General features: G+C 48.8%; 2 protein-coding genes and 1 pseudogene across 2 annotated transcripts; 2 read left to right on the plus strand and 1 right to left on the minus strand.

The window, feature by feature from the left end:
• Positions 1 to 1630: 1630 nt before the first annotated feature.
• Positions 1631 to 4625, plus strand: LOC136459210 (protein CHLOROPLAST ENHANCING STRESS TOLERANCE, chloroplastic-like). Its single transcript, XM_066459092.1, has 6 exons — positions 1631 to 2078; positions 2166 to 2210; positions 2541 to 2654; positions 3607 to 3687; positions 3946 to 4119; positions 4262 to 4625. Exons 1-6 carry the CDS (start codon positions 1707 to 1709, stop codon positions 4349 to 4351), a joined length of 876 nt encoding a protein of 291 aa, XP_066315189.1. The 5' UTR covers positions 1631 to 1706; the 3' UTR covers positions 4352 to 4625.
• A 96-nt stretch (positions 4626 to 4721) lies between these two features.
• LOC136459212 (uncharacterized) lies at positions 4722 to 5756 on the plus strand. Its single transcript, XM_066459093.1, has one exon. The coding sequence runs from the start codon at positions 4955 to 4957 to the stop codon at positions 5573 to 5575; it is 621 nt and encodes a 206-aa protein (XP_066315190.1). The 5' UTR covers positions 4722 to 4954; the 3' UTR covers positions 5576 to 5756.
• A 6514-nt stretch (positions 5757 to 12270) lies between these two features.
• On the minus strand, positions 12271 to 13010 carry LOC136459213 (uncharacterized; annotated as a pseudogene).
• Positions 13011 to 14766: the final 1756 nt, after the last annotated feature.

A 14766-nucleotide genomic window follows, 5' to 3' on the forward strand; every position in this document is an offset into this window, starting at 1 on the left:
GGTGCAACCGCCATGATGGCGAGGTACAATGATATGCAACACCCAATAATATGGGCTTTTCGCGCCAAAAGCTATCTTGGTCACAACACTGTTGCCCACTTATTGCCCAGGCCAGCCTCCGTTCTGCACCCGCATTTCTGTCGTACCAGTACCAGCAGCTGCAATGCTGCATGCACACACAGGAGTACAGTAACAGACTAGACCGATAATGATCTCAGTCAAACCTTGCGCTTAATCACCCAACTGCACTGGCATAATTTCATTTTGCATGAACTATTAACACTGTCCCGCTCGCTTCGCTGAAAAAAAACCAAAACATTGTTCCGACTGATTTGTTGGGAGAGAAAAATACTGTTCCGACTAAAAAACAAGCTAAAAAAACGAATTATAAGAGAAACACCATTACCATATAATCCCCGTACGGAGCTAACTCGTAAGAAAGCGAAGGGTACATTTACGTACGTGCATCGTACGAACGTGTCATGGGGCCTATTGGCGAGTTTTCCATGAAATGATGAGGAAGTTGGAGTGTCCCAAAAACTGAAAGGAGATAACCGGAACGCATGCATTCCCTCTGCACGCGACACAGAGAGTGAGAGTGAGAGTGAGTGTGTGCCGAAACACTCGATTGCCTGCCTCACTCGTCTCGGTGTGTCATGTGTCAATGTGTGCATGCATGGCAGTCAGGTTGGCTGCCTGCATTTTTCCTGAAAGATTATATGAAGAACACATAGGTATGGGTAACGTGCAATTTGATTAGATCCCAGTTAGCACAATGTCGCGCGGCTGCATGCATGCTATCGCTCAATGCTCGTGCAAATGCTGATGAAAAGGGTATGGATCAGATCTGGTTACCATTTGTTTAGTTTGTGTAGGTCAACCACGAATCACTTAGGTTAGGTTGCCGGATCGCCTCAAAGTAATAATAAAACATTTTGTAATCCCTTTGTCAGTAGATATACTAAATTATGAAAGAACTATTTTGATTGGTCAAGTGTAGTACATAGCATCATTAGCTTTTATTAAAAAAAAATTATACCTACACTGCAATATTGGCCCAAAAGCCCTTCCTAGCTAATCATATTATTCAGACAGGTAATATTATGAAACTAGCATTATAATCTCTCTCTGTTCTAAACTATAGTTTATTTTAGCTTTGTCCTAAGTCAAGCATCTCTAATTTTGACCAACTTTCTAGAAAAAAACCATCAACGACTACAATATCAAATTAGTTCCATTACATTCTCTCTATGAAAATATCTTGATAGAATATTTATTGAACTTATACATGGTGATATACATTTATAAATATTTGATCAAAGTTAGGTCAGTGTAACTTATACTATATATAAAACTGAAATGATATATTATAATAAAAGGACCGTGTAAACAAAAAAAAAATCGCTAGATGACATTTTACTGGGCTCTCCTTGCAGTTGCAGGAGAACAATCCATTGGGCTCCCATCCTACCGACGTCGTCTTTGGACTGGGCTCGAAAAGCCGATTTGAGCCACAAGCCCATTAAGAAGGCCCAACTCTATCAAACAGAAAGCCGCTTCTGTCCGTGCCGTTGTGAGACTGTCGTCCGGGACCCGCGGTGAAACCATCTGCTCCTGCCCACCTCTCAACCGTGCAATCCGGCCGCTGGCCGGGATGCAGCGACCCGAAGAGATAGGACAAGCAACCCGCCGCTGGCCGGAGCCCGATGGCGCTGCTCACGCCACCGCTCATTCCCCTTCTCTCGCCGTCTCGCCACCGCGTCTCGTCTCCATCGCTCCTGGCGGCCGGGGCAGTTCCCAGCCATCTCATTTGTCTCTTCCCCCACAGCCACCGTCACCACGATGAACTCTGCCCATCTAGCCCCAATGTCTGGCCGCTCCACCGGCGCCGCCGCAGGGGCGCAGCTGCTTCCCTCGACCAGGAGGAGTCTAGCGCCTCTGAAACCACAGTCGCTCCCGAGGAAGACCCAGGGCCACCGGTTTCCTCTGACGCGGCTGCTGAGGACGGGGTCGCGACTTCCACCGAGCCGGCGGACGCGAGCCCGGAGGACCTGGAGAACATCCGCGAAATCAAAAGGGTCCGCTGATTCCAGCCTTCGTTGGCTCGTTTTGCGTCACTGGAATTAGTGCTTACTGACTTTGCTTTCGTTTGGCTCCGTTGCTAGGTACTGGAGTTGCTGAAGAAGAACAGGGACATGACCTTTGGCGAGGTAAACTAGCTGCTCTCTTGCTTGATTTTTGTGCTCATTTGCATTAAAATACATTGCCCTAGTTGCATTCATGTCAGTAGAATAACAAGTATGACTTGGACGTTTGGAGTGATTCAGCTGGCAATATTAGGATATAGACAGATAAGGGCCTTATCCTACGCCTGTGTACTGATCTTATATATGCTAAAATAAAGGTGTTGCCATCTTTTGTTCTAGCTGCGTTACACTTTCCAAACTTTATAGCGCTGCGCCGCTGCATGTTCCTTGTTGCTTATTAAAAAAAAAAACTGACACTATATTGCTACTTCTGTTGCTGCATCACATTCACAGGTTAAGCTTACTATCAAGATTGAGGACCCTAGAGATATAGAAAGAAAGAGAACACTCGGGATAGAGGATCCTGATGAAATTACTAGGGATGATTTAGCTGACGCTTTGGCTGAGGTACATCGCCGTTTCCCTGCAATATGCAACCTGGAGTCCTGCTGAGAGTCTCTTGAAAGTGAATATTATTGTTCTTTCCGTTTGTGAATACTGTGGATTGCTTACTGGCATCATCATCTAGCTTTACCACCGGCAAATATTTTATGTATTCTAGGTGCAATGTAACACTCCACTGAAATTAAACTAAAAATGCTACCTCATAGTCTAATGTTGTGGGTATAAAATTAATAATGTGGACCAGAAAGCTTAAGTATTCCCTTTCATTGTGTCATGCGAGCCATGTTGTCTTTCTTTCCACATATCATTTTGAATGATAGTGCAAAGTCAAAAGATAACATGAGATAATTTGCTATAAAACTCTGCCTCCATGTTTATAATTTTGCTCCATGGATGAGCTATCCCCTATCTATTTTGTCTCCCTATTTTTTCTTAAAATTTTGCTAATCATATCAAATTCGTATTGTAGATAGTATCAACTGCACAATAGATGATACATTATGATCTCTGCTCCCACCCTGAAATATATATTTTGAACAAACTAGCACATGACAGTGCCAATTTCATCAATAGAGAAGAGTTACAGCCCCCCAGAGGCTAAACAAAACTGAGGAAAGAATTATACAAGTCCCACCCTTAAATATGTCACAGAAAAAACAAGATGCTGCTTGTTTTTAACTGCAAATAACAGATTCATATGGAAACAGTAGCCATATTGTTACAAAGTTTGTTGTCTTGGTTCTCAACAAAGACATAATGATTCTAGATTTGTAGAGCCCCAATTTAAAAAAATAAAATACTGATACATTCTCCACCTTCATACTGCTAACGTGCCAATGTGACACTTCACATGAATTGCACCTGTGTTAGCTGCTAATTGGTCAGAGCACATAATGATGAAGATGTAATTTCTTGCAAAAACCTTGAGTCACCAATGCCCTGCTTGCATATATAGGTTAATGAAGGAAGGATTCCAGAGAATCGTGTTGCACTTCAATTGCTTGCCAAGGAGATGTCAGAATGGCCAGACATTGAGGTAAATAGTGAGAACTCAATTCTTCTCCTTCCGCCCGACTTCATTACCAGCAAGAGTCCACTAATGTCATTTTACGAGTCTAGGATTGTTTCACCCATACTTCGTTGTTGCCTTCATTTTATTTAGTTTTTTTTATTTATCTTTCAACATTTTCTTGAGTACTGCATTCTCTCTCTCTCTCTCTCTCTCTCTCTACCGATCGTTTTAAGTAGAACCGTATTTTAACATTGAGTTTCCGTTTTCGAATCCACTGTGCAGATAGAAGCTCCAAAAAAGAAGAGCAAACCTGGGAAATCTGTCTATGCAAAAGCCACAGATACTGGCATCGATCCTGAGACAGCTGCTAAAAGACTTAACCTCGACTGGGACTCTGCTGCTGATATAGATGGCGAAGAGGAGGACGATGATGAAACTGAAGTGCCGTCTGCAGTGGTAAGTTTGTGTTTGAAATACTCCAACAAATTTTGTTGTACTCATGATTATTATGGGTAAAACAAGTTTCAACGAAATGCACATACCTTAATGTTCTTATACCACTTATTTTAACAACGTATTCTTTTGTTTTGTTCTGCAGGGATATGGTGCTCTGTATTTGTTGACAGCTTTTCCTGTTATTATTGGAATCTCAGTCGTCCTAATTCTTTTCTACAATTCTCTGCAGTAGTGAACCCCTGTGCTCCTCCCGTTCTTGAGTGGGAATGTGAGATGTTGCCTTCTTGTAAATCTGAGTTTCAAGGCTAGTTAATCAGAGTTGCAAGGCTACTCAATTTTTCCAGCTTACACCAAGTGTTGCAAAGATATGACAAGTCGTATAGATGTGAAATTCCAAATTTTGGAACGAGTCTTGAAGATAGTTTTTTTATATATAAAAAAACATGTAAAATATAACTTGTTGTTCTTTGCCAATAATCTGAACGAGAGGAATTTTTAATGAAGAATATGTTTGAATAAAAGAGGTTTTTGTCCAGATTTGATTGACTGGGTTTTATTCAAAATCCTGTAACTTAGTAGGAGGCACGAACAAAGAGTCAATGCTACCATGTACTAGCTGATAATGTAATACACCAATGAAACAGCTGATACAGTTGTGTAGACAGAATTGCGGGCTCGCTGGCCCAACCGCCCAAGACTCAAAGCTTTCAGATACGATGAAGTGAGAAGTCAACCGAACAGCCCACCGACACAGCATGGCTTGGAGACAATGTTTTCCTGATGTGCTCTCCGCCGTTTCGTGAAGCCCATCCCTTGTGTTTTCCTTCTCGTTCTCATGGACGCACAACTAGAGACCTCCGGCAAGCTCACCTTTCCTGGTGCCATGAGCCAACAAGATGCTTCTTCCTTCAAGAGAGAAGGATTCCGCTCCGGTTCATCGTTCACCGACCTCTCAAGCAACGCGTCGTCGATCAATTACCGGAAGGCGCGGCAGGACAAGATCGGCGGGGACGGCTTCTGGTGCGGTGTCCTGTGCATGCACCTGCCGGGCCTGTCCAGGAGGCGGCCGATGCAGATGCAGCAGCAGCAGTCCATGAGCCTGAGCGAGGCGGATGACACCCGGGCAAGCACGGCCGGGCCAGCCGGGGACCGTTCCAGCACGGTGTCAAAGGCGGCCTCCATGGAGAGGTTCAAGTACAGCTCGTCGTCCTCGGGCACCGTGTTCGAGCGCCCGGACGCGGGCGAGGAGGAAGAGGAGGTGTCGGCGTACTTCGACCTGCCGCTGGAGCTGCTGAGGATCAGCAGCGTCGACACGGAGTCTCCCGTCACGGCGGCGTTCGTCTTCGACGGCAACCGTGGCCGGAGCGCCAAGAAGATCGTGCCTGAGATCCCGGACTTCGATTTTAGCTTCCCCGCGCCGCCGGTTTTCTCTAATCCTTCGTCGCCAAGATCTTGAAACTACCAGAGAGGAGGTGATCAATATCCCACAAAACTCAGACTACTACTGAGCGCGGATCATGCAACAGCTTTTGCGCTATATATGCGTTGTGCTTTTGGTGTTCGTGTACATGTCGTCATCTTCTTTTTCTTGCTGTGTATCAGACATGCACGTTGTAGGCTAATAACGAGGTTGCAATTGTCATGGGTCTGGTGATTAGTTCAACTTATGCAACTCTTTGTTCAAGCACGCTGTGCATCTGAGATGCTCATAGGCTAACGAGGTTGCAATTACCATGAGTCTTGTGATTAGCTCAGCTTATGCAATTATATGTTCTATCACGACAAACAAAGAAACCACCATCAGTTTAGTGTCTACAGAAGCGCAATGCAGGATGCAATAGCATTTGCTATAACACGTCTCTTCCCTTTGTTCGTTTTTAGTAGGTGAATAATTAGGATTAGAAAGGTCTTTCGAGGCGTAATTTAATCAGCGATTTCTCTTACAATATATCAATTGCTATGAAAACAATGTTATGTGTTAAGAGTGCATAATGGAACTAGCCTACAGCCTGTTCGCTTGCTCATATACAATCGTGGATTATAAACTGAAACAATATTTTTCTCTCACACCAAACCAGCCAGAAGTAAATAATCCACGATCGTTTACGGCCTGCCGAACAGGCTCCTAGCTCGTAATGGAGGTTGTGCTTGATTTTAGCATTTACTTAAAAAATTTACAAGATTTTTGGAGGTATATTTTTTTATTGTTTTGAATAAAAAATATTTTAAAAAGCAAAGTATCTTTTTTGTTCTCCCTATAGAAACAATTTTCATGAAAAAATATTTTTCTTCTGCAAAAATAAAACTCCTAGAGCATATGGTCTTTGGAAATTGTTCCACCAGCAGCCGGCATCATATTATCTTTTAAATTCAGCATATATACAGTAATATTGTAATTTTTCATATAAAAGTGTAAAAGGGATTCTCTACTCTGGACCCGTGTGAAAATCCTCTCTCTCACACGAATTAGTGTTTTGCTTTCTTTTTCTTCTTTCCAAATAGCATGCATGTAAGGGAGTAAATCTAATATTCGGGTGAAAATCTTTTCTCCCACATCCGATTTTTAGTTATGGTCACTATGTCAGTTTACGTTGGATTTATACTCAACCTGTACAAGTTATGGTGATTATTTTGTTGTAGTTATAATTAGGATTGCGGTAATGCTCAGGGTCGGCCGTTCGTCCGATCGGACGCCGCTTTCTGGGCCTGCGTGCGCTATCAGCCCAACAAGCCTGCCTCCTCCTCTGTACATCTCCCACATCTCTCTCAAAAATATCTTTCTACTTGCTCGCCTATCTCACTCTTCACACCGACGTACGGCCATCAGCCCGCCTCACTCCGCATTCGCGGCAGCGGCCATCTCCCCCGTGCGCGCCCTCATCCTGCTCTGCTCGCTCCTCACTCCTGCCCGTTGTGCGCCCTACCCGCGCCTCTCGCTCCTTGCTCCCGCAGTCTCACCTACCGTGTGTCCACCCGCGCCGTCGGACGGGCCGCCCGTCTCTGCTGGTGCTGGTGGTGCCGTCACGCGCCTCAGGTTAGTCCCCATTGAGCCAAGGGCACCCACGAGCGCGACCCGTGCTGGTGGTGCTCGCGCGCTGCCGCTCGGCGCACCTCCCACTCGTAGGCCGAAATCAATCGGCCTTGGCCTCTTCCTTCCTCTACGTTGCAAATATATATTTCAAGTATTTTCGGATGTTATAAGAGGTATGTTGCAAGTGTTTGATATGGACGTTGCAAAAGTAGATCGGGATGTTGCATATATTGCAGGTGTTTTAGAGGCATGTTGGAAGCGTTTGTTCAAAATATTTTAGCTGTTTCAGTCTTATGTTGCAATAAATGCTTTCACGTTGTAAGTTACAAATGTTTTATATGGATGTTGCATGTGTTTCACACTCCTGTTGCAAGTGTATGTTCTAAATGTTTCACGTGCTTCAGACGTATGTTGTATTTAAGTGTTTCATGTTGCAAATGTTTCATGTTTCAGATGTATGTTTAGAGAATCATGGGGGTACGGTCCGGGCGTCGGGGGGAAGGGGCATGGCGGATGGGGCGCGCGGTGCGCCTGGGGTCCTACGGATGGGGAGTGCTCGTCCTCATCCCGGCTCCTGGGTCCCGCCCGTGCGGAGAAGGTGCGGTGGGCACGGAGCAGGGCGAGGCGGAGGGGGAGCGGGGTACGCGTGGGCGGGACGAGGTGGACGGGGACGAACGCGCGCGTGCAGCAGTGAACGGTGCAGCGACAGGCGTGGGCGGGCGGGCTGGCGACCGAAGCTGGGGTCGTGCAATGGTGTTTTCTGACGGGCCGTTCTGCTAGAGCGTTTGGTGGGAGTGTGCACATGTTACCGTCTGACGGAATCCTATCACATCGGACGTCCGGGAGCCAGCAATTCCCTTAGGATCAGACAAAAAACTGCGAAGAAATATTCTTATTACAACACCTTTAATCTAGATGACCCTGATTAGGATTGGACTAAAAACTCGTGGGTGAAGAAATATTCTTATTACAATACCTTTAATCTAGATGACCCTGATTTTTTTTCTTTTAACATGGTCACAAAATTCGGAGTGTAGAAGAGAAGTTTTTTTTTATCCGAGCATGATATAACGTAAAAAAAAACATTTCTCCCGTAAGAATAGGGAATAGTATCCCAACAAGAAACTGTTTTGCGTTACAAGACCAAACCTTTTGTTGTCGTTGTACTGTAAAATCCCAACCTCTCTACCACGCGGCATTGCAGTCGATGCTCTTATGTCGCTCAACGAGCCATTCCCTCCGGAGACCACCGGTCCTGCACCGCCACAACGGCCAAACGCGGGCAGCGGCGACGACTACGGCATCGACGGAGTCGCATGCACCGCCCTGTGCTCGTACTTCCCGCGATTCTCAAGGAAGCCGCGTCCGGTGAAGCTCAGGAAAAGCACGCGCAAGGTCTGGTTTAGTTTGCAAAATTTTTGGCGAAATGGTATTGTAGCACTTTCGTTGTTATTTGGTAATTAGTGTTCAATCATAGTCTAATTAGGCTTAAAAGATTCGTCTCGTAAATTTCGTCTAAACTGTATAATTAATTTTATTTTTTATTTATATTTAATGCTTCATGCATGCGTCCAAAGATTCGATGTGACGGGAAATCTTGAAAAATTTTGCAAAATAGAAGAGAACTGAACGGTACCCAAGGCGGAGGCGCCGATTGCTCGCCGTGTCACCTCATGGTGGCCGTGGTCACCGTCCCATGCTGCCGCGGCCGGGTCGTCGACGTCGGATGACGATGATGGGTCGGCTTCGTTGAAGCACTGGGGTCGATCTCAAAGCCGATCCCAGTCGTCCCGGGTGACGCCACGGGACTCGTCCTCCTCGTCGTTCTCCTTCCCGTCGTCGCCGGCGTGTACGTCTTCGTTTATGAGCACTCCAAAGCTAGGGCAGGGTAGTTGAGCAGAGTATATTGCTTAGTAAACATGAGATCCAACGGTGCCTGTAAATTTTACGCGTTCGATTTGTGTAACATTTGTGCGGTTGTTTACGGGGCGTCCTATCGTGTCCCGAAGAGAAACTTGTGGGTCTCCAACTCCAACTCTTCAAAAAAAAAAACTAGAAAATCGGATCTCGCTTGGTATTGCTAGCCTGCCTAGATGGACATCCTAAACTTTACGTGCCAAGCATGCTCCTTTATCAGGTGGAAAAATTGCGCACGCGGCTAGCGCGGAGCATGATGTCGTCGCCGGAGAATCCTTCACCATGGCAGGAGGCCCAGATGGACGTCCTCGGCATCGTGGTCCACCACGCCAACTCGCTCCCGGACACCGCCCGCATCGGCACCGTCTGCCGCGCGTGGCGCCGCGCGGTGGCGAACCTGCTCCCGCCGCTGCCGCCGCAGATCCCGTGGCTGCTGCTGCCAGACTTCAAACTGCGCAGCTTGTCCTCCGACGGCGCCACGGCCGCCGGCCACCGCCTCCCTCAGCCCGACGCCGGCGGGGTGGTTCCGATCTGCATGGAGTCAACCTGCGACGGACGACGGACGGGTTATCTTGCTCAAGGAAGAGAACTACTTCTTGCTGAACCCTCTCTCCGGGGCCACGAACCGGCTCCCTGATCTCCGCCTCGCCGATCCGAGCAAATGGTTCCCCGGAGCCGGAACCTTCGTCAATGCAGTGTCGAATCCAATCAAGCCATCGCCGCCCCGCAAGGTAGTAATGTCCTGTCCACCTGACTCCGGCTCGGCATGCATCATGGCCGGCATCTCAGGTCTCGGGCTGTCCTGCGGATTCGAGCCGCTGTTGGAAGATCTAGCACGTCATGCGACGCTCTTCCTCTGCCGGCCGGGCGATGCCACGTGGTCCGTGACCACTAGCCCCCGCATGTGGTCGAAAAGTGACATCGCCTTCCACAACGGCAAGCTCTACCTATTCAGCAGGAATACGTTTCCTCACATCTGCGCCTGCGACGTCGGGGAAGATGACGACGGCACGCTCAAGGTCACACGCGCCGAACTGCTTCCCGGGCCACGGCTACGCGGGGCCGGAGCCATGGCGTCCGGCAGCAGCGGGTTCTTCTACCTGGTGGAGTCGCGCGGGAAGCTTCTGCTGGTCCAGAGGGACTTCAGGGAGCGCAGGACGCATGCGGTCGCGGTCGCGGTCTTCGCCATGGACGAGAGCAGGGGCCGGCCGGAGTGGGCGAGGACTGAGAGCCTGAACGGCGAGATCGTCTTCCTGAGCGCCAACAGTTCCATGTCCGTCCCGTCGTCCCGGTACCGCGGCGCGCGAGGCGACCGCATCTATTTCAGCCAGGAGATGTACATGACCCTCGACGGGTGCACACGCCGCAGGGACCGCCCTTATCAGCACTGCGAGGTGTTCGACACGAGGACGCGCACGGTTGAGACGCTTTGCATGGGGACGGCTCCCGGTCACGAGGCCTGGTGCACCCGCCCGACATGGTTCGTTGCTTGTCCGCCGTTCGCTTCGTCTGCATCTGCAATTCTTTGGGTGAGGACCGAGGAGGTATGATTTCAATCTACTACTATGAATGTGAGGCAAAGTTTCTCCGACTAGTTAATTTCTGAATCAGATATCTGTAGCGTGATTTGTATACTGCTCTGCGTTCTGTTATTCTTTGCCCGTGAAACGATTATGACTAAGATTACACACACACACACACACACACACATATATATATATATATATATATATATATATATATATATATATATATATATATATATATATAAACGATAATGCTCTCCGCGCTCCACAGTTCACGCCGCTGGCTCCCGCTCGTCGCACGCCCCACCCACTCCCGCTCGTTCACCCCCCTGACAATCGCTCCCGTCTGCACCTGCAATTCTCGTTTCCAACGCGCCCGCCCGCCGTGGGCACCGCACCCATCTTTCGCGAACGTTCTCCAGCACAGGGGCACCACACCCCCCTCTGCCGCGGCCTTTCTCCTGCCGGGGGGGGGGGGGGGGGGGGGGCGGGCTACCCCGCGTCGGCGTCGATCTCCACACCGGCATCGAGCTGTGTGGGCCGACAAGCCTCCGTTCATCCAAACAACAAGTACAGATGTTGCATTAAAAATATATGTTGCAAGCGCATGTTTCAAGTGTTTTAGAGATATGTTGTAAATATTTTAAATCGATGTTATAAAAGTAGATCGGGATGTTGCACATGTTGTAATAACTATACACTTATGGTTCAAGTGTATGTTCTAAATGTTTCATCTGTTTTAAATGTATATGTTGTAAGTGTTTTATTTGGATGTTTTAAACTAGATCTGGATGTTGCATATATATGCAAGTGTTTTTTATACGTATGTTGCAAGTATTTTAACTAGATGTTTATATATGTTTGTAATGGCTACATACATGTTTTCAAGTTTTTTTTGTGTTTTGCAAGTGCTTCGGACGTATATTACAATTATTTCAGCCGTTTCAGACATTTGATGCGAGTGTTTTATTTAGACATTGTAAAAGTAGATCGGGTGTTGCACATCTTATAATTAGATCCACTTGCCACAGGCGCCTGCCGCAGGTGCTAGGGCGCTACCTGGGTCACCGTGCGGGCGCGTGGGATTAGCAGACGCATTCGCGGCGCGGCATCCACAGGCGGGGACAGGTGAAACAGAGCGAGCGCGATGGTACGACGGTACAGCGTGGGGTCCATATGTTGGGGCGTGCGAAAACACATGGCATGAGCTTCTTTCTCGTGCAGCGTGACCTCCCGCGTAAAGGACCGGGGGCGTCCGATATTTTGGAACGGCTCCGGACGTTTGGACGCCAGTAACGCCTGGATATAAACGACAAAAATACCGAGCATTTGAAGCGGAACAGGAAAATGACGATGTCGATTTCATACAGCAATACAATGCGCGAATAAATGGACTAGGGGGTGTTTAGTTCCCCCAATTTCCAGAATTTGGCACTATGCAAAAAGAAGATTCCCCGTCACATCAAATTTGCGGTACATACATGGAGTATTAAATATTGATGAAATCAAAAACTAATTGCACAGTTTGGTTGTACTTTACGAGACGAACGTTTTGAGCCTAATTAGTCAACGTTTGGACAATTATTACCAAATACAAACGAAATACTACAGCAACTACTGTGGCTACAGTGACTTTGACGGCGCCGATTCCGCGCCGAACTAAACGAGGGCCTAATCATGCGTGCAGCGTCAAGCAGCCGTCACACGATGCTGTCACGACAGGCAGCCGCCATTCGTTGCATTGCACGCTGGCACCATCACCGATTCACCCTGCGGCGCGTCACGGGATGGCATCACGACAGACCGTGGCACGCTAGAACGACCGGACGCAGACAAGAACCTCAGGAGGTGCGGCGACCGAGGCTCGCTGCTGCCGTCGACGCCGGGTGCCAGGCACGACGCCATCTTCTTCAAAGCGCCCCCTCGCTGGCCGTCGTCGAACACGAACGCGGCCGTGGCCGGCGTCGTCGCCTCGCTGTCAGCGGCGACGCCGCCAAATCGTTCGCCGGCCCTTATCAGCTCCACGGGCAGGTCGAAGCACGGGGACGGGCAGTACCCATGGATCGCCGCCTGGGCTGGCGCCTGATCCCCTTCCTCCACGACGAAGTCGAAGACGATGTTGTTGCGGGAGTAGAGCGACGCGCACTCAGACCTCTCCAGCGACGCGGCACGGCTCGGCGCGTACGGGGCCTCTTGCTGCTCGGCAGGCCGGTCCGGTGCCGTCTCTGCTGTCGGCAGGCTGGTGCTGATCGCCACCTCCGGCTTCTTCTTGGACAGGCCCGGCAGGTAGAGGCACATGAGCAGCGCGCTGCAGGTGAAGCCCTCTCGGCCGGACTCGGCGTCGGGCGCCGCTCCGGACATGGCGCTGAGGGCTTGCCGCTTTGATCCGAGATAGGAATGCCAGCTCCCTGATGCATGGGCGCGGGGGAAGTGGGTCCATATGCAGTAGTCGTGGCGGCGGTGGTGGAGGACCATGCCGCTGGACGGCGAGTGGATGGGGGCATAGTGTGGCTCATGTCTTTCCCACTCGAGTTAGTCGTTGGGAGTTGGCATCCAATAGAGAACAGCGTTGCATTTTTTTTCTCGAATACGTAAGAACATTACGTATCATTTATATTAAAAAAGAAGAGAGTTTAAATTATAAATGACCTACGCGTGGCCCGGTAACAGAAGCTTAAAGAGGATTACGTAGACGCTAAGAACTATCTACGGGCGTGGTTTGTCACCGTGTTCTATCCTGCTCTCTGCGTCGCCAAGCTGGAAAGTCCTGAAGCTCTGGCTTCTGCCCAGCGACCAAACCACAGTGCTAGTACCTTAGAGATTAGCTTGGCAAAGCTGTGTATCATAGTGATGGGTCTAAAGTCTGCCGGACAGCTTGCACCAACTTTTTTTGCAGTAGGACGATTATGGCGTTGTTCAATCTTCCCATGGCCTGGCTGTCAGCATGCGCGAATGTGTGTACGGCGTCCATCACATCTGGCTGGATCAGCGGCCACGCTGTCCTGTAGAAAGTCCCGGTGAATCCGTCCGGGCCGGGCGCTCTGTCAGCAGGGAGTTCTTTGATTGCGTTCCAGACTTCGTCGCTGGTGAACTCTGCATCTTGCGTGAAATTTTTACATTTTGGTCTCTTTTAAAAACATTTTTTATAAAAAGATCTATGCCAAAATGTTTGCTGAAAATAGACCATTTTTTAGGCGTATTAGAACATGACGCCAAGATATGAGGGTCGGCGTCGACTGACACGACGCCGAGATCTTGCCACGTCACGGACGACCCCGGTCGACGGCGACACGGTGGCGTATGGGGTCTGATACATCGGCGTTGTGTCAGCCAACGCCACAGGCCCAACCTCGGCGCGGTGGGACTACACGCCGAGCTATTGGCACCATCCGGCGCGCAGACCAGGCGGTCCAATAACGCTTCGTGGCCCAATAGCTCGGCGCGGGGTCACTTAATGCCGAGCCACCAGACTCGGCGCGGCCCGACTCAACGCCGAGGTCTGGACTCTTGAAGCCGCGCCGCGGTCCCCTTCTTCTTCCTTCCTCCATTCTGAAAGCGCCGGCTCTGCTCTTTGTTCGTCTCCCCCACGGCCCCCACGAAACCTTAACCCCCAAATACGACCCTAGGTGTCCGGATCTCGTCTCCCGAAGCTTCCTCGAGGTAATGGTCTCTCCCCTCCTCCAATCTATCCGCGTAGATGTGCTTGCATTGTCTCTAATCATGTGAAATCATGGGTGTATGATGTTTTGGTATATGTGTATTTGTATTTGCAAAATGTATGGCTTAGGTTGATTGAGTGCATTGTTGTTTAACTGTTTTATGTGCTGAACATGTTAGGTTAGTTTGGTTTCTAGTTATTTTGGTCATTAGGGTTCTTTGTTTATTGTAGATGTCATTAGGGTTAGTTATTTGTTAGTCATTAGGGTTAGTATGTATTTTAGTTATTTGTTGATCATTAGATTTCAATTTTTTATGACTAGAAATGATTATGTTGTTAGGTGTCGGGTACCATAAAACGGGGTACCCCGAGCGTACACCAAAAGAGGTACTAAAATCCCATCAACAGCAAAGTTAGAGGGTAAGCTATGGGCTCATAACCAGCCCCGTCCGAGCCCACCCGGCTCTCCGCATCGCCTCAGGCCTCTCACGGGAGGTCTCGGCATCCTGACGCAA

This window comes from Miscanthus floridulus, chromosome 6, assembly GCF_019320115.1.
Source record: "Miscanthus floridulus cultivar M001 chromosome 6, ASM1932011v1, whole genome shotgun sequence".
NCBI classification, from domain to species: Eukaryota; Viridiplantae; Streptophyta; class Magnoliopsida; order Poales; family Poaceae; genus Miscanthus; species Miscanthus floridulus.

Coding starts and splice junctions, on each gene's coding strand:
- LOC136459210 (XM_066459092.1), top strand. CDS start 1,707: ATGGCGCTGCTCACGCCACCGCTCATTCCCCTTCTCTCGCCGTCTCGC. Junction 2,079..2,165: donor ACATCCGCGAAATCAAAAGG/GTCCGCTGATTC, acceptor CTCCGTTGCTAG/GTACTGGAGTTGCTGAAGAA. Junction 2,655..3,606: donor TAGCTGACGCTTTGGCTGAG/GTACATCGCCGT, acceptor TTGCATATATAG/GTTAATGAAGGAAGGATTCC.
- LOC136459212 (XM_066459093.1), top strand. CDS start 4,955: ATGGACGCACAACTAGAGACCTCCGGCAAGCTCACCTTTCCTGGTGCC.